At 41.1% G+C, this 25676-nt stretch overlaps 1 protein-coding gene across 1 annotated transcript in view; it reads right to left on the reverse strand.

Moving 5' to 3' along the window:
• Nucleotides 1-25461, reverse strand: part of ccnc (cyclin C) — a 33708-nt gene extending 8247 nt beyond the window's left edge. The window contains exons 1-10 of the mRNA XM_072245740.1: nucleotides 25385-25461; nucleotides 20208-20314; nucleotides 17680-17764; nucleotides 16154-16223; nucleotides 15515-15566; nucleotides 9144-9199; nucleotides 7815-7850; nucleotides 4974-5065; nucleotides 2971-3038; nucleotides 517-596 (exon numbers count right to left, since the gene is read on the reverse strand). Of these exons, the coding sequence (XP_072101841.1) occupies nucleotides 517-596; nucleotides 2971-3038; nucleotides 4974-5065; nucleotides 7815-7850; nucleotides 9144-9199; nucleotides 15515-15566; nucleotides 16154-16223; nucleotides 17680-17764; nucleotides 20208-20314; nucleotides 25385-25416 (678 nt within the window). The 5' untranslated portion in view covers nucleotides 25417-25461. The remainder of the gene's footprint in view (nucleotides 1-516; nucleotides 597-2970; nucleotides 3039-4973; nucleotides 5066-7814; nucleotides 7851-9143; nucleotides 9200-15514; nucleotides 15567-16153; nucleotides 16224-17679; nucleotides 17765-20207; nucleotides 20315-25384) is intronic.
• Nucleotides 25462-25676: the final 215 nt, after the last annotated feature.

Consider the following 25676-nt stretch of genomic DNA (forward strand, 5'->3'; position numbering starts at 1 on the left):
GCCCTCCTCCCTGTCCTTTCTGAAACATCTAAAGCCTGGCACTCTAAGTAACCATTCCTGTCCCTGAGCCATCCAAGTCTCTGTAATGGTCAAAACATCATAGCTCCAAGTACTGATCCATGCTCTAAGCTCATCCGCTGGGAATGGGGAATGGTCAAGGTTAAATAAACAGGTGTTTAAAAATGTCAACTGAGTCACATCCTTAACAGTTTACATATTGATTTCCACAGTTTAGGGGCATGGTTCATAAAAGCTAACCTGCCAATTATCTTTTGAGGGAGATAGATTAAAAATCTAAGAAAATTTAATGTCATCTAGTCTTCCACTGTACTTTTATGTAATGCCATAATTAAATAACTCATGTAAATATACAAACTTACCTTGCACGTATCACTACACTACTATTCAATACTTTTTTAGTTTCATATTTCTAAAATAATTTTGTAAGTTGGAAGGAATTATGGAAAATTTAAAAACTAGTTCAAGCAATCAATTTGATTTCTAGGCAGACATCACCTTTTCCATATCCACTGAGAGTTCAGCAAACCACTGACGGGCATCTTTTTGCTGGACTACGCATGCTACGTGTAAACAAGCTGTAACAAGAAATTAACAAGTTCAACTTACTATTTAGTTATGGTTTACAAAATACTACTTTCTAAGAGGTTTCGCTCTCTATAAAAACAACATATACAACTGTGCCAGCAGCATTCTTGAACACAGAATCCCCGGTACAAAAGCGAGCAAACTAAGAAAGAGAATATTTGAGACCATAAACACAGGAGATTCTGCAGATGCTGGAGCAACACACGCAAAATGCTGGATGAACCCAGCAGGTCAGGCAGCAGCTATGGAAATGATTAAACAGTTGACATTTCAAGTTGAGACCCTTCATCAGGAGTTGAGACCATGTGGTCTCAGAAATAAGGGATACATCTACCAATCTGTATCTGAAGGCAGAATATAATCCGCATATTGTAATAGTGGTGATAATTCACTAATTTTCCAAGTAAAATGTTAGGTTTAAATTTTCTATTTAATTAAAAAAAAGGATCTAGTCAGCAGCTTGTTTTAGTATTTTCAAACAGATAGTCCACTCGCTTAGCTAATAATTGAAGAGAATTAATCGTTCAAAGTATCCAGCAGAAAGGTCACACCCAAATTATTTGAAGTTTAAAGGCCACATTTGTGCAGGCATTAGTCAATAATGCAGAGCTTGTGAGCAACACACTCAAAACGCTGGCGGAACTCAGCATGACAGGTAACATCTAAGGGGGGAATAAACAGCCAACATTTCTGATAAAGACCCTTCATCAAGACTGGAAAGGAAGGGGGAAGAAGCCAGAATGATAAGTTGTGGGGGTGGGGGGTGGGGGGGGGCGGGGAGTACAAACCAGCAGGTGATAGGTGAAACCAGAGGGGGAAGGCGATTGGGTAGGGAGGGGGGGAGATTAAGTAAGAGGTGATAGGTGGGAAGAGTTAAAGGCTGAAGGAGGAGGATTCTGACAGCGGAGGACAGTAGACAATGGAAAAAAGGGGAAGGGGGGAACCAGAGGGAGGTGAGGAGAAGAGGAAGAAGGATTAGAGGGTAACCAGGTACAGAACAGAAAAAGAAAGAAGGGAGAGAGATTTCCAAAAACGGAGAATTCAATGGAACCATCAGGTTGGAGGCTGTCCATCCGATCATTAAGGTATCACAACCCAAGTTAGTTTAGCCAAGCTCAAGACTTCCAGATTTAGCACAAACTTTATACCGAGGGTGGAGTATCCAGGGTGATAATTTCTTCGAAATTTGTCTTTCTTTTTCTCCTAATATTTGCCCTTTGCAATCTAAGCTACAGGACTGGACGTGTGATTTATAGCTTGGGTCTCAAACCTTCAGATTCAAGAGCTTAATGGTCAGATATAGAGGTGCATTCAGTCAGCTACTGCCTTTAATAGATTATGTTTAGCAGTATCACAGGTAAAAGTATTGTGTGAATACATAATAAACTGTGTAAACCACCTATTCATTAACAGCTGTGTATTCACTCATCCTCAGTGAACAAAAGTTGTAAAATATGTTAAACATCAAAAATACACCCTTCATCATCCTTCTGATAAAGAAAAATTATGTTTGAATAAATTTCTGCATTAGCTAATCATAGGCCCATAAGACATAGGAGCAGAATTAGGCCATTCAGCCCATCAAGTCTGCTCTGCCATAGCATCATGGCTGATTTATTATTCCTCTCAACCCCATTGTTCTGCCTTCTCCCTGTAACTTTTGACACTGTTACTAATCAAGAACCCACCAATCTGCACCTTAAATATAAAGACTTGGCCTCCACAGCTGTCTGTGGCAATGAATTCCAGATTCACCACCCTTTAGCAACAGAAATTCCTCATCTTTGTTCCAAATGGACGTCCCTCTATTCTGAGGCTGTGCCCTCTCGTCCTAGACTCCCCCAGGTAAAGGAAACATCCTCTCTATGTCCACTCCATTTAGCTTTTCAATATTTGATAGGTTTCCGTGAGATTCCCCCCTCATTCTTCTGAACTCCAGTAAGTACAGGCCCAGAGCCATCAAACATTCCTCATACGCTAACCCTTTCATTCCTGTGAATCTCCTCTGGACCCTCTCCAAAGCTAGCACATCTTTTCTTAGATATGGGCCCAAGACTGCTCACAATATTCTGACCAATGTCTTATAAAGTCAAAGCATTACATCCTTGCTTTTATATTCTGGACCTCTTGAAATGAATGCTAACTATTGACTCAGCCTGCAAGTTAATCTTTAGGGAATCCTGCACGAGGACTCCCAAGTCACATTTTGAATTTTCCTACTGTTTAGAAAAAATGCTCAATGCATTCTAATTTGTTAACTCACGTTAGAAACATTAACTCCAAAATGCTTATAAGAATGATGACTTCAATTTAATGAGTGATATTCAACAAACTTTATCTCAAGTCCACTAACTATATACTCACCCAAGGCTATCATGAACGGGGGATACATGAGGCAAAGGTCTGTTCTGTAGGTGTCATTCACTATCCTCCTGTGCAGATTAAGGGACGTAGTTTTAAAATTATATCTCTTCTTAATGAAAATAAACATATTTACAACAGATCTGTCTTGAAAGCTAAACAATGTTATTCTCAGTAAGCCTAAATGTAAAAGCTCATTGATGTTAGAATATCTTGACGCAGCCTACATACCAGTCAATTCTGGTTTTTCTAAGTTTTTATGAATTTATTTAAAGATACAGCGCAGAACAGGCCCTTCTGTCACACCAGGCTGTGCTGTACAGCAACCCACCAATTTAAAATCACAGGACAATTTACAATGACCAATTAACCTACTAACCAGTACATCTTTAGACTATGGGAGGAAACCGGAGTACCCGGAGGAAATTGACCATGGTCACGGGGAGAAACGTACGAACTCCTTACAGACAACACCAGAATTGAACTCCGAACTCTGATGCCCTGAGCTGCAATAGCGTCGCTCTAACTGCTATGCTACCATGGCGCCTATTGCTGGACAGCAATAAAATAAAGAAGAACAGAAGAAGAAAGCCCTTAACTCCTAGTGGAGTCATCGGGACGCCGTCATGACGGCGTTTTTTTAGCAGGCTTTCTTATTTTTACGAGGCTGGGTTGCTAGCTCAATGCTCAACCCAGCATGGATGGAAAGTGTGCAAGGGAGCCGGCTGGATTCGAACTCGGGAGCCTTCGCTCCAAAGTCCAGCACTGATGCCACTACGCCACCAGCCGACATATAAAATAAAGAGAGGCAAGTTTATTTATCTTTGGCTCATTTTGCTAGTGGTCTCACCTCAAGGACTGGCTCACATTATCTAGGCTGAAACTTCAGTGCAGTACTGAAGGACAGGAAGTGCTGCATTGTTACAGATGCCATCTTTCAGACAGGGCTCTGTCTGTCTCTCTGTTCAGCTGGTCATAAAAGATCCTGCGGCACTTTTCCAAAGAAGAGCTGGCAGTTTTCCCACTGTCCTGCCGAACAGCCAGTACCATCAAGTCAGATTAATTGGTCACTCATCTTCCCACTGTGTGCAAACCAGTTGCCACATTTCCACACTTCAAATGTAGTTCAATGGTTCTGAAGCTCGAGGGTACATTGAGGATGTGCAAGGTACTATATAAATGCAAGTACTTTGTTCCTCCTGCTGATAGGTCTGCTCATAAAGAACAGGTAAATTGCTAATGAGTGTTGTTTGTAAATACTTAATATAAAAACATGCCATGTACAACTTCCAAGAGAAGTAGTTTCAAAAATAGAACAGCTCGACTATATTGGAGCTGTTAACGTATGTCTCCGGGTGTATAATATACTGTCTAGGAATTAGTATATTATATTAATTGTAGGACTATTTTAATTTATCTGTTTAACATCAGGAAATAATGACAACACAAATGCAAATCTTAGAACGTAGAACACTACAACACAGTACAGGCCCTTCAGCCCACAATACTGTATCAACCTTTTAAACTACTCTAAGGTCAAGCTAACTCTTCCCTCATTAAAATCCCTCCATTTTACTATCATCAATGTGCCTTTGTAAGAGTTTCTTAAAAGCTCTAATGTATCTGCCTCTACCACATTCAACACACCCACTACTCTCTGCGTAAAAAAAACTTACCTCCAACATCCTTCCCTATACTTTCCTCCAATCACCTTAAAATTATGCCCCCTCCACCCCCATCATTTCCACCCTCTGGGTATCCACTTGATCCGGGTCTTATCTTCTATCAAGTTGCCTTAAATCGCTCAACCTCGTAAGACATGCTGTCTAATCCAGGCAACATCCTGGTAAATCTTCGTTCTGAAGAAACCATTTCTTTTTTGCAATATGAAATTATGCACATCAAACAAAATTAGCCTTTAGTCAACAAATAACATAAATACAAATGATCTAAATCTACAAATGCCACAGCATACAGAAAAATTGCTGATTTCTGGACAATCTTACCATGCTAATGGTAGCAACATGTCCTCTTGGCCCATATCTTGTACATACTGTAGTAGTGGTCTATATGGATGGTACACTATCAGACAGCAATCCTTCATAAAGAATGTAAAGTAGTATTAAATGGTTGACACAAATCTCTAAAACAGTTTCAATTAAACCCAAAGTCATATGGTATGGCATTGACTAAAATATCATTTTGCTTCAGGGATGTTGAAGCTGTGTAAGACTTTGGGTGAGGCCAAATTTGGAATATTGTGTGCTGTTCTAGTCACCTACCCACATAAAAGATATCAATAGGGTCGAAAGTGTGCAGAAATTTACAAGGATGTTGCCCGGACTTGAGGATCTGAGTTATAGTGAGAGGTCGAATAAGTTAGGACTTTATCCTTGGAGCAGAGGAGAATTGGCCTCTGTTGGTCAGGGATGACCATGGATGTTGCATCCTAGCTGTCCAGATATGCCAGCCTGGGAAGTACAATATGGAGAGCAAGCTGTTGCCCATGTAGCAAGCTCCCCCTCTCCACGCATCTGATGAACCCAAAGGAACAGCAGAGACTGATACAGTTTGGTACCAGCAGCGTCGCAGGAGTTGCCAGTCAACATTGAACTCTTAGGTAGGACTGCCTGAGGGATTTTTCCTCGGGGCTTACTCCCAAGGTCTCCTCTATGAGTGGGTACAGGCACAAGTGAGTGGAGGTTTGAGACCAGTTTTCCTTCTCCTAGATGAGCTGCCAACCATGGCTGACGAACCCCATCTGTCCGAAAGCAAGGGAGAATGAGGGGAGATTTAATAGCAATACAAAAATTTTGAGGGGTATAGATACGGTAAATACAAACAGGCTTTTTTCACTTGGGTGAGACTAGAATCAGACATCATGCGTTAGGATGAAAGGTGAAATATCTAAGGGAAAGGGGGAAACTTCTTTACTCAAGAGGGTGAGTGTGTGGAACGAGCTGCCAGTGGAAATGGTGGATGTGGGTTTGGTTTCAACATTCAAGAGAAATTTGTATAGGTACATGGATGGGAAGGGTATGAAGAGCTATAGCCCAGGTGCAGATCGATGGGTCTAGGCAGAATAACATTTTGGCATGGGCTAGGTGGCTAGATGGGCCAAAGGGCCTGTTTCTGTCCTAGTGGTCTATGACTCTATCCAGGATCTGAATTTAGCCTAAACGGAACTACTATGTCTGTTGTTACAAGGATATACTAAATTATATCTGAAAAATTAATATTTACAGTCCCTTGAAAAAGTAATCAGCCACAACTATTTTCATATTATTCTGTTTCATTTTCTAAACTTAAAATACACTGAAGTAGAATTTTTCTGAGCTAATCGACAAAATATTGTGCATCATGTCAAATCAAAAGAAAAATTCCAAAATGTACTAAAAATTAAAAGTCAAATTTGTGAGGCCAAAATAATATTCATTCCTTTGTAATTACTATGCTAACTTTCCTCAGGTGCAATACTGTATGTCACCTTACCAACTCACCCAATTTGTTGACATAAAAAATTGGAGGACCACCTGAATAAATACCCCCTCTCTCTGTAAGGTCCAACAGTATGCTATATTTTCAACAAGCCAAACCAAAATGAAGACAAAAGATCATTCAAGCCAAGATGGGGAAATGATAGCAGAAACCTATAGAAGGATACAAGACCATCTCAAAGGCAGTGAAGATACCTTGGAGTTCAGCGCAATTAATCATAAAAGAGTGGGAAAAATATGAAACCACAGCCACACTGCCTAGGTCAGGCCACCCCTCTAAACTTAGTCGTAGGAGAAGAATGGCACTTCTACTGTGACGCCAATAGTTACTCTGAGTGAGCTGCAGAATTCAGTGGCTATATCCAGAGATGAAGTTCATGGCTCCACAATCTCTAAGGCCTTGTACAAAAAGGGTAGTTATGGAAGAATGGCAAGGAAGAGGCACTGGCTGAAAAAAAGCATAACATTGCCTGTAAAGACTTTGCAAAGCGTCACTTTGAAGATGCTGCAAAGATGTGCAAGATCTTGTGGTCGGATGAGACAAAAGTAGCCTCAACATCTGCTCATCAGCCAAGTAACACCATCCCTTCTGTAAAGTATGGTGGAGGTATCATGCTATGGGGATGCTTTTCAGCAGTAGGGACTGGAAACATGGACCGAATTGATAGGAAGATAAATGCTGCTAAATATAGAGATGTTGGATAAAAACCTGCTAACCTCTGCCAGAAAGTTTAAACTGAGGAGGAAGTTCATCTTTCAGCAAGACACGACACAAAGCTCATGGACAGAGTGGTTTCAAATAAAAGAAATTAATGTCCTTGACTAGCCCAGTCAGAGTCCTGACCTTAACTCAATCGAAAATCTTTGGCAAGACCTCAAGATTGCTGTCCACCGCTGCTCCCCAACTAACCTTGCAAAGCTTGAGCAATTATGCAAGGGGGAATGGACAAACCTTGCTCCATCATATTGTGCAAAGCTAATAGACTTATCCAAAAAGACTAATAGCTGCAAGATACAGTTCGACAAAGTACTGAGCAAAGGGGGATGAATACTTTGGAACTACTGACATTTTAGATTTAGAATTTTTCTGCTTTACAACTTTCTCTGTTTTTTGGGCTTGAAAAAAAGGAACATGTGATTCACAAATAAAAATTCTCAGTTAAATTGATCAAAATTCCTGATTGTAATACTCATTTATGTGAACAAAGGGTTGGGATCTACTATAGTGTGGAGTCAGAGCACAAAATTACCCAATTTGAAAGTGATTGGCATGGAAACATTGTGCCCAAAATAGGAGTTTCAACAGCTATCAATTTTAGTTGCAAATAAAAGCACACAAAAACCACTTACCATTAATTCTAACAAATAGAATTCACATTCCAATATCTGTTAAAAAAAAACAAATTATGAAACATGCTTTAAGAATTACGTTTAGAAATTCTATAAATAAATGTTTTTAAATGTCTTGATGTTTACAATCTGCCTGTAAGTGAAGCACTTGGAGAAACAATATCAAGTTAGCACTTCCCCTTGGAAAATTTAAGAACAGGGTGCCAGAGGGAAATGTCCTAATTACATGAGGAGTTTTAATGATTGATTTAAAATGCAAATTCAAGATTCTTGTCCAGAGCAGTGGTTTTTGGAAGCAGAGGGAAAGGAGACAGGACTCAATATTCTACTCAGTAAAAATTTATCAGGCTGATGGCATTAGATGGAGTTGCAAACTTACCATTGAGTGATCACTTGCAGTAGAAGAGGGGGATATTAAAAAAAATACGGGGCATTCTGAAATAGGATGAGTTAATGATACCCGCTGAATGTTTTCCCTGGTTTTTTAGAAATGAACTATAAAGAAATGCCACAAATGTTTCAAATCGATTTAATTAAAAAAAGGAATACAGAGTTTTTTAATCTTCTAAAATGATAACTTTTAAAAGAAATCTGTATTTTTAACATAAGCTTTGAAATAAAAAGTTAAGATGGACAATATTATCTAAATGGAGTGCTAAAAATAAAGGAAATTACTAAAATTTCTGGGGGTGATAAAATGTATAGAGAACTTGAATGTTGCACTAGTGTATCAGATAAGATTCAAGGTTGTCCATTATCATTGTACTCAAGTGTAAAGGAGAACAAAATGATTGTTACTCCAGATCGAATGCAGCATAAAAAAAAATAAAAGAGGCATAAAGGACAAAATAAAAAAGAACAATAAATATAAATACGTAAGATTAACTTATCTGCCTAGACTGAATGTATGCATTTAAAGTGACGCTATGTACAGGAGTATCTATCTGTACTTACAGTGACTGACAGGAAATGATAAAGTGGTGGTGGTGGTGGTGGTGGGGTTAATCAGCCTGATGGCTTGGGAGAAGTAAAAGCTCAAGAGTTTGGTGGTCGTGGTGTGGATGATGTGTAGCCTCTTTCCTGCTGGGAATGCAATGGAGAATTTATGATCTAACATATGTTTCTTCCATGTCCAGTCTCGACTGAGAGGCATGTAACAACATTCTACAATATTTTTGACATTCTGAAAATCTCTCATACTGATCCACCACCTTAACAGTGAGCTAAAGGAAAATAGGTGGTCTTATAAAATTACCTTTGTACAAACAAGCATCATGAAGGATGGAGTAACTATACTCCATTAAATAAAGACAAAACTTCAATACTTACATGATTCATTCTGTAGGGAAACTCCTTAGGAAAGGCATAAGAAAACCTGGTTTTCACTATATCATGGAAGGGTAAAAAAATAGATGTTAAAAAAATTAAACCAAGTTCAACACACTATGCAGTTTGCTTGTTTTCTCTACTCAGAAATGAAACTATACATTCGGTGGCCACTCGATTAGGTATAGCAGTGGAAGCCGGTGTGGTATTCTACTGCTGTAGCCCATCCACTTCAAAGTTCAACATGCTGTGCGTTCAGATGTCTTGCTGAAGCCATCCAGAGCCTTAATCAGACTACATGTGGAGTTTGATCTCCTAATCTGAGGAGGGACATTCTCGTCATGAGGGAGTGCAATTAAGCTTTAGAAGACTAACTCCTAAACTGGCAAGACTGACATACGAGAAGAGACTCTGTTGGTAAGATCTACACTCACTCATATATTAGTCAGTATGGATGAAAAGAGTTCTCCCGGAAATAAAAATTCTAACAGGGCCGAAAAGGCAGATTAAAAGATTAAATTTATTTGTTCCATGTACATTGAAACATACAGTGCACCAACATAACATGCCCACAATCTACTACCCCTAACCGTGGGACTGTGGGAGGAAACCGGAGCACCTGGAGGAAACCCACGCAGTCAAGGGGAGAACGTACAAGCTCCTCTGCAGTGGTGGGAATTAAACATCGGTCTTACAGCTGGAGCTGCAAAGTGTTATGCTAAATGCTATGTTCCTGTGCTTCTCAGACAGATTAGATAGAGGGAGGTTGTTCCCATTGGATGGCAAGATCAAAGAAGATGGGAATGGCTGATCAACCATGATCATGTTGAATGGTAGGGCCTACCCAAAGGACTGAATGGCCCACACCTATTTTCTACACTTACGGCTTTCAGATGTCTTTTATGCCTTTGGGGGGTGCCATGTACCATAACACTATTGGAGAGCCAGCAACCTGGGGCTCAATTCCCGCCATTGTCTGTAAGGAGTTTGTAAGTTCTCCCTGTGACGGCTTAGGTTTCCTCTGGGTGTTCCAATTTCCTCCCACAAAGATGTATGGGTTAGTAGGTTAATTGGTTACATGCGTGTAACTGGGCGGTCTGGGCTTGTTAGGCCAGAAGGGCCTGTTACTGTGCTGTTTTTGTAAATAAAATTTATAAACAGATACAGGTTTCCCCCGCCATCCGCAGGTACAGCGTTCCTATGAAACAGTCCATAAGTTGGAATGTCGTAAAGCGAAGAAGCAGTTACCATTTATTTATATGGGAAAATTTTGTGAGCATTCGCAGACCCAAAAATAACCTTCCAAATCATGCCAAATAACACATAAAACCTAAAATAACAGTAACATATACTAAAAGCAGGAATGATACGATAAATGCACAGCCTATATAAAGTAGAAATACTTTTCCATAATCATTGCCTGCACTGTTCTCTATAGCGAAAATCTCACGCAAGCGCTGTGGGCAGAAAATCTCACGCAAGCGCTCTCAGCAAAAACACTCTCTTCAGTAATCTTTAAGCTATGAAGCTGCCAAATCATACCAAATAACACGTAAAAATACACAGCCTATATAAAGTAGAAATAATGTATGTACAGTGTAGTATCACTTCCCAGAATTGGGACAGCGCCGAGCACACTGATGATGGTGTGTTGACTGAGTCGTTGGAGTTTGGGTGGTGCAGTGGCCCCCACCCTCCAGGCCGCCGACCGATACATTGCCGCGAAGCATGCAGGAATGCAGCGGTAGCCGGAATGCGCACAGCACATCTTTAAGAAAAAAGCCGAAATAAACAAGCTAATTAATTACATGCTGGGTGGCACCTAATTAATTAGCATGTTTATTTCGGCTTTTTTCTTAAAGATGTGCTGTGTGCCTCCCGGCTACCGCTGCATTCTCCACGAATCGGTATCTGTCCGCGCTCTGCGGGTTGGGGTGGTGGGACACTAGGGTGTCATCTCATCGTCGTCTGTTTCCATTAAGGCAGGCAGCTCATCTTCTCCTATGACCGCCCGCCTCAATGTCGAAGGTTGAGGTTCGTCGTCTGCCGTGGCTGATGTGGAAGGCTTGCTTGACTGCTTAGCCTCACGCATTTTTAGATCATACAGTTCTTTGTAAGCATTCAAACCATCCTGTAAATATCCCCTAAACCTACGTACCCTTTCAAAATTAAAGTCATACTTTATCATTGCAGTGAAAATCTCACACAGTTGCTTCACGTTCAGTTCGCTACTGCATTCGGTTTCAATCGTTATCCTTTCCTCTTCCAATTGCATCAGCTCTTCATCTATCAGTTCTCGGTCATGGGATGCCAAAACCTCTTCAACATCATCTTCGTCAGCTTCCACAAGCCAAACTCACTTCGTCCTGACTTCGTTCACCATGATCGAAACTTTTAATTATGTCTAGTTTTACGCTAAGTGTAACACCCTTACGAGCACTTTCAGGCTTTTCCGGTATCTTAAAACTCATCTTGCAAATGGATGCTCACAGGCACGTGTTTAAGCAATGCCGGCGAGAATGCAGTTCCGAATCCGGGGGAGAGCGGCTGCTCGGGGCACGCGCTACCTTTTATCGGGCGCTGATTTTTTTCGCGCGCTGCTTTTTCTCATAACAGTGAAAACACCTTCTGTTAGCGAAAACAGGAAACTAATGTAGGTCTTTTGTAACTGAGGTTTCGTAAAGCAAATGTTCGAAAAGCGGGGGACACCTGTACTCAAGAAAGTCAACCAACCACTGTAAAAACTATATGAGTTTCAGTATCCGTACAACCTCCAATACAGTGGAGGTTGAGGAAGAACCCAAAAGAGGTTTAAGATTATGAGACACATAGAGTAGACAGCTGGTAGCACACACAAGATGCTGGACGAACTCAGCAGGCCAGGCAGCATCTATGGAAAAAAGTACAGTCAATGTTTCAGGCCGAGACTTGTCGGTAGGACTTCCAGCATCTTGTGTGTACTCCTTGGATATCCAGCATCTGCAGATTTTCTCTTGTTTGTAAGTGGTTGGTATCTTTTCCCCAGCCCCAGAGTCAAAATAGCTAATACTGGAGGGCATGCATTTAAGGTTCAAATGAGATGGGAAAGACAAGTTTTTTTTTGTTACAGAGAGTGTCGGGTGCCTGAAATGTGCTGCCATGGGTGGTAGTGGAGACAAATTCAATACAGGTGTTCGAGAGACTGCACATGTATATGCAGAGAATGAAGGGATATGGACCTTGTGTAGGCAGAAGGGACTATTTTAGTTAGTTCTTTAATTAGTCCAGCACAACATCACGGGCTGAAAGCCCATTCCTGTGCTTTGCTGTGCTGTATTGTTCTATGCTCTATAGACAATATTTCCAGTTGTAAACTACAGTGTTAAGTTAGTTGACTGCGTCAGAAAGCTAGCAAACTTTAAATTCAAACACTTATGTATTGCAAAACAAAAGCAACACATGGTCAACAAAATGCTACCTTTGAATTTATGGAATACATTTACATTTATATTAACAAATTCCACTATAAAGCAGCCACATGCTACTAATCATTTACATATCGATCATTTATGCATGTCTTCAAATTGACTAGCCTCAACAGCTGCCAAGAATACACAAATTTTTGTCTGCTAGTCAGTGCACAGCTAACTCAGAAACCTGCAAAAGCACTGAGTAAAAGATCCATCTGCAAACAGTGGCATTTCCCGGTGGCTAACTGTTTCAATTCCTATCCCCAATCCCATTCCAACACATTTGTCCATGACTTCCTCTTCTGCCACAACAAGGCTACTCTCAAAATGGAGGAGCATGACCTCATTCCTCCTGGGTAGCTTGAACATCGATATCTCCACCTTCCAGTAATTTTTCCCCTCCCTCTTTTCTTCAGTTCCCCGCTTGGACCTCTTAACTCTTCTCCTCACCTGCCTATTACCTTCTCCTGGTGTCCCTCCTCCTTCCCTTTCTTCACATTATCCACTCTCCTATCAGATTCCTTCTCTCCACTTCCTTACCTTTTCCACCTATCACCTCCCAGCTCCTCACTTCACCCCCGCCAACCTTTTTATTCTGTCATCTTCCTCCTCCTTTTCCAGTCCTGATGAAGGATCTCAATCCAAAGTATCAAATGTTTATTCCTTTCCATAGATGCTGCCTGACCTACTGAGCTCTGCCAGCATTGTGTGTGTTGCTTTGGATTTCCAGCATCTGCAGAATCTCTCGTGTTTTCTGCAGAGAACCAAACAAAATTTCTACGAAAATTAACAAGAACTCTTGCACTGGGGCAATCAAACAGCAAATACAAAATACAGATGATAAAATAATGGTCCCAAACATTTGTGTGTTGCAGCTTCCTAATATGAACAAACAGTTTTTAATACACACAAAATACTTCAGGAAATCAGCAGGTGAAGCTGTATTTATGGAAATGAATAAACAGTGGATGTTTTGTTTCGGCGTGTGCCTGCGTGCGTGTGGATGCATGTCTGTGTGTGTCCGTGATGATGTCTTTTTACAAGGCGCGGAATGAGAGAATGAGAGAGGGAGAGGGAGAGAGTGAGTGAGAGAGAAAGAGTGTGAAAGAGAGTGAGAGAGAGTGAGAGTGTGTGAGAGAGAGAGAGAGAGAGAGAGAGAGAGAGAGAGAGAGAGAGAACCATGTGAGAAAGGGAAGGAGGAGCAGCACTAGGGGGAGGGGATAGGCAGATGAGAGAAGAGGTAAGAGGCCAGAAGCCCAGTTTTAAGTTGTAACTGTTGGATCTGGTAAGATATAAAAATTACTGGAAAATTTTATGAACAATTACACAAGTACTGTATGTAAAGGGTGACATGGTAGCATAGTAGTTAGCGCTACGCTATTACATCTCAGCAGCTTGCCAAGTCAGAGTTTGGAGCTCAGTCCGGCGTCCTCCTTGTGAAATGCATGGGTGCTCCAGTCTCCTCCCACACTCCAAAGACATATCAGGTGGGCTAATTGCTCATTGTAATTGTCCCGTGATTAGGTTGCTGGGCAGCTTGGCTGAAAGGGCCAGAGGGGACTATTCCAAGATTAGATTAGATAAAACAGAAGTGATTGTATAAAAATTATAAGCAGGCATACGAAAGTCAAGCAGGGAAAATAATTTAAAAAATAACAATTGTACACCCTAAACACAAAATACTCTGCAGATGCTGGGGTCAAAGCAACACTCACAACACGCTGGAGGAATTCAGCAGATCGGGCAGCATCCGTGGAAAAGATCAGTCAATGTTTCGGGCCAGAACCATTCGTCAGGACTGAAGAGGGAAGGTGGGAAGAAGGCTGGTAGGTTCCAGGTGAAAAACCAGTAAGGGGAAAGATAAAGGGGTGGGGGAGGGGATAGGCAGGAAAGGTGAAGAAAGAATAGGGGAAAACACAATGGGTAGTAGAAGGAGGCGGAACCATGAGGGAGGTGATAGGCAGCTGGGGGAGGGGGCAGTGTGAAATAGGGATAGGGGAAGGGAAGGGGAGGGAATTACCGGAAGTTGGAGAATTCTATGTTCATACCAAGGGGTTGGAGACTACCTAGACGGTATATGAGGTGTTGCTCCTCCAACCTGAGTTTAGCCTCATCATGGCGGTAGAGGAGGCCATGTATGGACACATCCAAATGGGAATGTGAAGCAGAGTTGAAGTGGGTGGCAACCGGGAGATCCTGTATTTTATCGCGGACGGAGTGGAGGTGCTCGATGAAGCGGTCCCCCAACCTGCGTCAGGTTTCACCGATGCAGAGGAGGCTGCACTGGGAGCACCGGATGCGATAGATGACCCCAACAGACTCACAACTGAAGTGTTGCCTCACCTGGAAGGACTGTTCGGGGCCCTGAATAGTGGCAAGAGAGGAGGTTTAGGGACAGGTGTAACACTTACACTTACAGGGATAACGTACACCCTAATTCGACATACAGTAACTAATATGCACTGAAAGCACAAACTAGCAGATTTATTCAACTTAAGCAGCTGCCTCCATGGCCTATCCTTGTTTACCGTTAAAAAGTGATGACATTGTCTTCCTTCATGCAATAAAAAGAATTAACACTTCACATACAAGTGAACCCCATATTATAGCCATTCAGGTAACAGAAATCACTACCCAAAAATTTGAGGTACTGAATATAATTTACTCTCTCTGAATTTATGTGAAGAAAAATAGTAAAAACAATGAACATTTTCCCCATCTAGTGTTTTTGACATGTGCAGATTATGTGGGTTTGTATTATGGAAAACATGGTGATGCAGGCAGTTTTCTAGAAAGACAACATCCCATAATGAGGGGATTGCTTGACTTTTGCCTTCTGCCAATCTTCTGTTAAGTGTATAACAATAATGGAATATTTAGCTGGAAAGTTTCAAGAAACAACAAATAAAAAGACTTTGTACTTACACACAGAAGTGGAAGCTGAAATCAAACGTGTGTTTGAGACCACACCAAATTCCTAAAAACAAAAGAATTAATTATGTCAAGTTTCATCCAATATAAGGCATGGTATAAACTGAACTGAATGTTTTGGTTTAAATTACACTTCTCATCTATTTTCATCGATGGGTATTTATACGGATCTTTGGATATATTTATATGGACATCTATGGATCTTTTTACATTTTGTTTTAGGTCACATGTTACAAGGAATAAACCTCTCAAAATCACCATAATCGTGCATTAAGTTCAGATATAGTGTCGAAGTTGGTTCAGTTATACAACAAAACTGAAGTATCAACTGAATGTCTCCACATGTAGTACTTAACGGTCAATCTTGCATTACTAAATGTCCCCTCTAAAACTCTATATATGCACAATGTCTTAATATATTAAATAAATCCATCAACCTCTAGTAATTAGAACATAGAACATTACAGCAGAGTACAAGCCCTTCACTCCATGATGCTATACTGACCTCTTAATCTACTCTAAGAACAATCTAACCCTTCCCTCCTAAATATCCCTCCATGATACTCCTGTTGTGTGTACAGCAATAAATCAAAACTGGTTCATATTAAACAGTAATAAAAATTATTGATATACCTCTACTTTCGATGCTAAAAATACACAAGTTGGAGCCATCAGTACTGGATCTATACTCTTCAGTGAGTACCTAACATGATAAAAAGATTTCAATAAAATTTTGCTCATAATAGAAGAAAGATTTTGTTTAAATGAATAAATGAATGAAGACAACAAATGTTGAAAACAGAATACTTTTAATTGAGTCATTGAAATTTGACTGTTTTCTCTCATCTCTCTAGCACTAGTAAAAGAAAAATAAAGAAATTTCCCTGAGGTATGTTCAGTGAAAGATTACCAAAACAGATTTTCTGATCATTTGCTTTAATTTGTCTGCACGATTGGGACTGCACATAATAACAGTGTCGGGACTACAAAAAAAAACAATTATTTCTTTGGTTGAAGTTTTGGAAATACTCTGAATTCACAGCAGGTGCCATTATGTCCAAATTAATTCAGGAACAATTACACCAGAAATCGAGATAGTCACAAAGACATGATTTAAAATTAATAGAAAACTATCTCATGCTAGTAGCATAATTTAAATAGGTAATTTAAAATTAATAAAATATTATCCCCATAGGTAAAATAGAAAAACATTTTACAGAATGCAACAGAAGAATATCACAATTATTCATAAATCTCTAATTGGGAGATCAGGGAATATACAACATAAAACTAGCCAGCCACTTGACACAAAGTCCCAAGCAAGGCCATAATTTTATTCATGTGCATAACTGACAGTTTATATGAAAATAAGTCTATGTTTATATACTGTACACGTAGATGCTGAGTATCAATTTTAAGAAAGTTAACGGAGAAATAAGTTTCCTTTAGGTGGTGGTTTTACTTGTCAATTACACTCAGTACCACTTTATCAGGTACACCTGTACACCCGCATGTTAATACAAATATCTAATCAGCCAATCATGTGGCAGCAACTTAATGCATATTGACACGGTCAAGAGGTTCAGTTGTACTTCAGACCAAGCATCATGATGGGAAAGAAATGTGATCTAAGTGATCTTCACTGTGGAATGATTGCTGGTGCCAGATGGGGTGGTATGAGTATCTCAGACACTGCTGATCTTCTAGGATTTTCACACAGTGTCAAGAGTTCATGGAGAATGGTGCAAAATACCAAAAAAACCTCCTGTAAGCAGCAGTTCTGTGTGTGTAAACACTTTGTTAATGCGAGAGGTCAGAGGAGAATGGCCAGACCTGTTCAAGCTGACAGGGAGATGACAATAACTCAACTAACAATGAGTTATAACAGTGGCAATGTAGAGAAGCACCCTGAACGTACAGCATGTCAAATCGTGAAGTAGGTGGGCTACCACAGCGGGTTTCACTCCTGTACCTAATAAAGTGGCCACTGAGTGTACATCAGCACTAATACCGCTTATGCATTCAGTGTTGTATGTATTAATGGAACAGCAAGAAAGCATTCGCAAATCTTAGTACGTGTAAATAGCCTGCTGTATTATGATTGGTACTTTATACTAATGAACAGTTTAGAATAAAACTGAATGGAAATGTAATGTTACCTGGCATAGAACCTCTTGAAGTAGACTGTTGCAGTTGCAATCACCTGCTGCCTCAATTTGAGGTGCTCCCCCAGGGCTTGAATTACTATTGGTAAGAAAACCAGAAATGTTTATTCACAAGTTTCCCCTGCCCTTTAGAAATTTATTTAAATTTATTAAACCGAGTTTGGGTTCATCCATATATCTTAATCCAAATTTTACATTTAAAATCCAAGTTCAAAGTAAATGTATTATCGAAGTATGTACAATGCTCACCCCCCTTGGAAGTTTTCATGTTTTATTATTTTACAACACTGAATCACAATGGATTTAATTTGGCTTTTTTTATACTGATCGAAGTGAAAAGATATCTCTACATAGTGATCTAGATTAATTACATATATAAAACACAAAATAATTGATTGCATAATTATTCAACCCCCTTTAATATGACACACCAAATCATCACCAGTACAGCCAACTGGTTTTAGAAGTCACATAATTACTTAAATGGAGATCACCGTGTGCAGTCAAGGTGTTTCAATTGATTGTGGTAAAAATACACCTGTATCTGGAAGGTCTAACCACTGGTGAGTCAGTATCCTGGCAAAAACTACACCCCGCAGACAGAAGAACACTCCATACAACTCCACAAAAAGGTTATTGAAACGCACACGTCAGGAGATGGATACGAGAAAATTTCCAAGTCCTGAATATCCCTTGGAGTACAGTTAAGTCAATCATCAGGAAATGGAAAGATATGACACAGCTGTAAATCTGCCTAGAGCAGGTTGTCCTCAAAAACTGAGTGACTGTGCAAAAAGTGGACTAGTGAGGGAGGCCACCAAGAGACCTATGACGCCTCTGGAGGAGTTGCAAGCTTTAGTAGCTGAGGTGGGAGATACTGAACAAACAGCTGTTGCCTGGGTGCTTCACCAGTTGCAGCTTTATGTGAGAGTGGCAAAGGGAAAGCCACTGTTGAAAAAAACTCACATGAAATCTCTGCCAGAGTTTGCCAGAAGGCATGTGGGAGACTCTGAAGTCAGCTGGAAGGAGGTTCTAAGATCTAATGAAACCAAAATTGAGCTTTTTGGTCATCAGACTAAATGTTATGTTTGGCATAAGCCAAACACCAAACATCATCAAAACCATACCATCCCTACGGTGAAACCTGGTGGTGGTTGCATCATGCTGTGGGGATGCTTCACCGCAGTAGGCCCTGGAAGGCTTGTGAAAGTAGAGGGTAAAATGAATGCAGCAAAATGCAAGGAAATCCTGGAGGAAAACCTGATGCAGTCTGCAAGAGAACTGTGACTTGGGAGGTTTGTTTTCCAGCAAGACAATGACCACAAGCATAAAGCCAAAGCTACACAGGAATGGCTTAAAAACAGCAAAGTTAATGTCCTGAAGTGGCCAAGTCAGAGTCCAGACCTCAATCCAATTGAGAATTTGTGGCTGGACGAAAAGGGCTGTTCACTCACGACCCCGTCTGACAGAGCTTGAGCAGCTTTGTAAAGAATAATAGGAAAAAATTTCAGTGTTCTGATGTGCAAAGCTGATAGAGACCTATCCACACAGACTCAAGGCTTTAATTGCTGCCAAAGGTGCATCTACTAAATACTGACTTGAAGGGGGTGAATAATTATGCAATCAATTATTTTGTGTTTTATTTTTGTAATTAATTTAGATGACTTTGTAGTGATGTTTTTGCTTTGACACAAGTCTTTTTCTGTTGATCCGTGTCAAAAAACCAAATTAAATCCACTGTGATTCAATGTTGTAAAACAATAAGACATGAAAACATCCAAGGGGAGTGAATACTTTTTATTGGCAATATATGTCACCATATACCACCTTAATATTCATTTTCTTGCAGACAATAACAAAAATAAGGAAATACAATAGAATTTATGAAAAACTATACATAGACTGACAAACGAAATGTGCAAAAGACAAATTGTACGAGGAAAAATAAATACTGAGAACACGAGTTGTAGAGTCCTTGAAAATGAGTTTGTAGTTTGTTAATCACAATAGTTTCAAGGTGAAATGTTATACACTATAATTCCACTGTGGGTATAGCTTAAAACTCTCTTCCCATAACTGGAGTAGCATTTTTACCAGCATGGCATACACTCAGTTAATAAGGGCTAAGATTCAGGGAACTTGCCATGGAACTAGCAAGCTGGCCTACATACTAGTTCCTCAAAGTGGCCACAGAGATAATGACTGTGTTGGTGGTAATTTACTGAACTTCTCTGGATCCTAGAGAGGCCCAAGAGAGTTGCAAAATTGTAAATATAATACCACTGTTCACGATAGGGAGACAGAAAGCAGAAACCTATAGGCTAATTAGGCCAAGACCTTACTGAATGACAAAGCAGATCGTGGGACTGAATGTCCTACTGCTGCTCTTGTCCTCAGTGTTTAAGTGTCCTGCAAGATGACAGCAATAAAAATAATACAAGTTAAATCTTTCAGTTTTCCCAAGAAACCCATATATATATGTTGTTGTGACAGTTGCAAAAAATACAAGTAAATAATATTACCATTTGCAAAAAATATTTGTAGTTTCCAATATTCTTCTTCTGCCAGAAATTTCAAGTCTTTCTGTCGTTCTTTCATCACATCTTGCTTGTCAAGAATCCACTGTAGGCTGGTACAGAACAAGCAAACTTGTAGTTTCAAATAGACAACGGGTGAAATCGTATTGCACAGCTCAGAAATTAAATGTAAAGTACAATTATTAGAGGGATTAGATAGATTATTACATCAGCTAAATACTCAAAGGTCAAAAATCTGAATCTAAAATATCTGGTGATGGAAACATTCAGCAGGTAAGATCGCAACTGTGTATTGAGAAACAGCTGTAACATTTCTTCAAAACCAATGGCTACAAGGAATTCTGAAGAAAGGTCTTCAACTCAAAATATTAACTGTTTCTCTTTCCAAGATGCTGCCTGACCTGCTGCAAGTTTCCAACACTTCCTGCATTTATTACTATTATTGCCTTAAAACAAACATTTGCAGGGATTTACACAAAATAAGTACAATAGAGGGGTTAAACTGATCTTCAAGTAGGTTAAAGTCTGGCACAACATCGTGGGGCAAAGGGCCTGTGGTATGCTGAAGTGTTCTATGTTCTTTTAATGGAAATGGCATGGATCGAGTGGACCTTTTCCCAGGACAGAAATGACTAATACAATGGGATGTAATTTTAAGATAATTGGAGGAAAGTAGAGGAGAGTGGTGAGTTGTGGAACACCCTTGCAGGGGTGGTGGTAGAGGCACTTTTAGAAAGGCACATGGATGATAGAAAAATGGAGGGCTATGTGGAAGGGAATGGCTAGATTGATGTTAGAGTCGGTTATAAGTTTGGCCCAACGTGATTTCCTCCAATATGGGTTGATGGGTACATTGCCCACTGTAATTGCCCCCAGTGAGCATGTGTGCAGTGGAAGCTGGAGGTAGATAGGAATGTGGAGAGAACAAATGGGAAAACTACAGATGAGTCCTTGATGATTGGTACAGACTCCATGTACCTGAGATCAGTTTCCATGCTGTATGACTCTCAGTTCAACTGATGAGAGCATTTAACTCACAACATTAAACCTTGGGCATTGTGTACACTGTTTAAGATCAACCACCAGGACATCATTCCACGCACATCAATCTACAGCCCATGACTCTCGGGGATTTGGGTTACATTATTTTTTTTTAGTGTGACTGTATGTTTTGCTGATATCATATGTGCTATATGTGCCTTCTGCTGTGTGCGACTACTGCTACCGTGTTTTGCAGCTTGGCCCCCGAAGAATGCTGTTTCATCTGGCTGTATTCATGTGTATGGGTGAATGACAATTAAACTTGAAGGCACTTCTCCAAAACTATAGGGCCATGGCTCATTTGGAATCACCCTTGCCCAAGTCAGAAGCTCCACTCTTATACCAAACAATAGATACAATGCATGGGAAATTAAACTACCAGCTTTCTCAAATGACACAAAAAATCCTGTGGTACTTGAGTAGAACAATAAGGACAGTTATCCCCAGTGTCCTGGCAATGAACTACATCCAAATCTTATTATCAGGTAGTTATATTGTTTAGATGCGGTATAGCAATGCCACATTTTATACATTAAGAACTTTCCATTGACAGGAATGCAATCTGCAGCATTCTAAGCAAGGTTACTTTAAATGCAACATTTTCTTTTATTATACCACCCTACTGATAAACGATTCAGCAGCTTCCTATTCCCCTTGCATCACTATCACTTGTAATCCTTTTCAACCATCCATGCCTCCTTAATTATATTCACAACACCACAAAAGATCCTGTAAAAATGCAATTCTTATTTCTCTCAGGGCAATGTAGAACCCTATCAATTTCACAGCCAGCCCTTTAATGATTGCCTGCATCTCTTAAGACACTAACACCCATATTTCCATAACCACTGGTTACCCATACATGTTCGATTTAAACAATGACCACACTTCAATTTTCTGTTTCTGTACAAATACAACTCTGCTAACAGTTGTGACATACACAGTAGATGACCTCCTATTCCCTTCCAGCTAGCCTCCTTCCCCTCCCACCACCTTTTCATTCTGGTGACTTTCCCCTCCTTTCTCAGTCTTGGCCCAAAATGTCGAACATTTCCAAAGATGCTGCATGACCTGCTGAGTTCCCCCAGCTTTTTGTGTGTGTTACAATTTAAAATATATTTAAAGTTTAAAAACATATGTCTGAAGTGTAACTGTAAGCTACTTTCTAGATCTAAATACATCATTTATATTATTGCATTGAAAAATTAAAAGAACAGCAAATATACAAATGTCACAATTCAGTAGATACTTCAAAATGGTCTTGGCAGTTATTTTTGTTCTTTGATGGCAGGTCTTAGACCAAAGTGCTACAAATTCCTCTTGTGCCCTTGCTGAATCCAACTCTTTAATTTTTAAATTAGACTGTTTCGTTGATTTCTTTTTGCAGTTACCCAATTATCTGCTTATATTTTGTATACTTATTAACTGCTTACTATATTTCCTTGTGGCTATATGTACCCACAAGTTTAATGTGTCTCTAGGGGTTATACAAAGTATAATTCTGGACAGCTCTGTAAGCTTCTCTGTTCTGCATTGTTTGAATAATGATTTTCTCATTGGTTAACTCTTATCTATATATTTGAATGGAATTTTTCCTGGTCTAGGGATATAAAATAGCCAAACAGAAAGCAGCGCATCTTCTTAGGGTCTTTGCTCCTGTCTCTCTTTGCTCAGTAGACCTCTATCACTGTCTATTCAACTTTCTTTTGTTCCTTCAACTCTCAATAAAATGGTCGTGAAGCAACAAATTTTGTACCTCTTTCCTGACTTCTGAAAGAACCTTCAATCAAATACATCAGAATCCAACACCTCCTTAATCTCATTACTATCCCAAAACCACAAATTTTTCTGTAAGAAGTCCCCTCAGGTAAGATAGTAATTTTCAAAGATGAACTAAGCTTTTGGTACATCCTTCTTTATAAAAATATTCACTTACAAGCCTTGAAGATTCTGAATATTCTACCACAGCCCAAACTTTAAAAAAAGTCCTGTGCCCCTATCTTCCCTTCCTTTACTTAAACCAAGCTCATTCAAAAAGAAAGAAAAGAAAAGTGAATTCGGTCAAATACACAGTTTAGGATCACAAAAAAAATGTCTAACACTAAAAGCCATGAAGTTTCCAAGACAGGAGATTGTCAGTCAGTCAATGTTGGGCAGACAATACCAGTAACAGGGTTGAGTAAAGAAGTTGCCCAGAATGATTAAGTGTGGTACTGAATCTGACAACTATCTAAATCACTCAACAGGTAGCCACGCAGATTCAGGACTGTATTAAATCAAGATTGTTTAATGTCATTTCCAGTACACAAGTGTAAAGGAGGATGAAATATTTGTTATTCTGGATCTGATGCAGCACAACCACAATAAATACATATTATAGCTTCCATACATAGACTGATTGTAAAAAGTGACACAAGGCACAGGAGTGTCTGTACAGAAGGTGACTGACAGGAAATGATGAAGTAGTGGTGGTGGGGGTGTGGAGGGGTGGGTTAGTGGGTGGAGGTGTTGATCAACCTTACTGCTTGGGGAAGTAACTGCTTTTGAGTCTGGTGTGGATGCTATGCAGCCTCCTCCATGAGCAGAGTGTGTGGGATCCTTCATGATGTCACGATGTCCAAAGTGTGAAGGTTCTTTGAATCAGTACAAGGACAGAACCCAGTAAACTGTCTCATTGTGTCCAGCCCCAGAGAGAATGGGATTGAGAGGGAAGTGCCCAGTTAATCGGGCAGTGTCCATGCTAGACGAGGGTAGGACCAACTATAGAGAACAGTGAACCCCTCCTCATGCCCAAATCACACACTGAGCACCCACCTCATGTCCAGATCACCCACTGAAACCCACTCATGTCCAGATCACCCAGTGAAACCCCCTCATGTCCAGATCACCCAGTGAAACCCCCTCCTCCTGTCCAGATCACCCACTGAAACCCCCTCCTCCTGTCCAGATCACCCACTGAAACCCCCTCCTCCTGTCCAGATCACCCACTGAAACCTCTCCTCCTGTCCAGATCACCCACTGAAACCCCTCCTCCTGTCCAGATCACCCACTGAAACTCCTCCTCGTATCCAAATCACCCATTGAAAACCCCTCATGTCCAGATCACCCACTGAAACCCCCTCCTCCTGTCCAGATCACCCACTGAAACCCCCTCATGTCCAGATCACCCACTGAAACCCCCTCATGTCCAGATCACCCACTGAAACCCTCTCCTCCTGTCCAGATCACCCACTGAAACCCCCTCCTCATGTCCAGGTCACCCACTGAAACCCCTTCCTCGTGTCCAGGTCACCCACTGAAACCCCTTCCTCGTATCCAGGTCACCCAGTGAAACCCCTTCCTCGAATCCAGGTCACCCAGTGAAACCCCCTCCTCCTGTCCAGATCACCCAGTGAACACCTTCCTCATTTCCAGGCGGTGTGGGTATGGTTGGGACCAAATTGAGATACTGGCTGGTTATGAGGATCAGCCACTGAACCCCCCACAGCTGGCTGGGAGTGGGAGAAGGGGAAGGGACAAGGACAATTTGGGGTTCTGGAAAATGGGGGGCAGGAGTATGGGATTGGTGAGAGGGGGAGGGGTGGATGGGAGCCAGGTTTGGGAGGAAGTGGGAGAGGAGGAGTGGAGGGGGTAGAGATCCGGGTTGGGTTGAGGGGGAGGCCGAGTTACTGTACGGCGAATGTAAAGAACGTGGAGAGGGACGGACCGGGATACAGGAAGAGAGGGGTGAGGGGGTCCGATTGGGGTGTGATGGGGACATGTTGGGGTGCAGGAGGGGCGAGGTGAGGGGGACCGATTGGGGTGCGGGAGGAGAGAGCTGAGGGGGACTGGTTGGGTTGCGGGACGAGCGAGGTGAAGGGGACGGGAAGGTATGTGAGGGGGACTAGTTGGGTTGCGGGAGGGGGGCGGGCTCGGATGCAGGAAGGTGTGTGAGGGGGACGGGATCGGTTGCGGGAGGGGGACGGAAAGGGGTAAGTGAGGGGGACCGATTGGGGTGCAGGAGGGGAGAGGTGAGGGGTACGGACTGGGTCTGAGGACGAGTGAACACCCTCCACGTCCAGGCCGACGCTGGCGGGATCTATGAGCCCTCCCCATGTCGGGCCCTTGCATCAAACACTCACTAATGCGAGCTCTGCCAGAAATTGCCCGCCATCTCCTCAGCCACTGCCGACTCCGGGAGTCCGGCTTCTTCCCTCCCTTCCTCTGTAACTTGTAAATGTTTCCGCCGCGGAACCTGAGGTCACGCCGAAACGGCCCGTGTACAAAGCTTCCGGGCGGTCTGCAGAGCCTCTCCCCAAAGTGAGGGGATGGAGGGGGGAGCAATTTTTCTCTCAGGATAATTCCCAAATCGAAGGGTACAATAGCACGTTTGAGATGCGCTCCCTTTGTTTGATAATACCCTTTAATCTAAAT

This window comes from Mobula birostris, chromosome 2, assembly GCF_030028105.1.
Source record: "Mobula birostris isolate sMobBir1 chromosome 2, sMobBir1.hap1, whole genome shotgun sequence".
NCBI lineage: Eukaryota > Metazoa > Chordata > Chondrichthyes > Myliobatiformes > Myliobatidae > Mobula > Mobula birostris.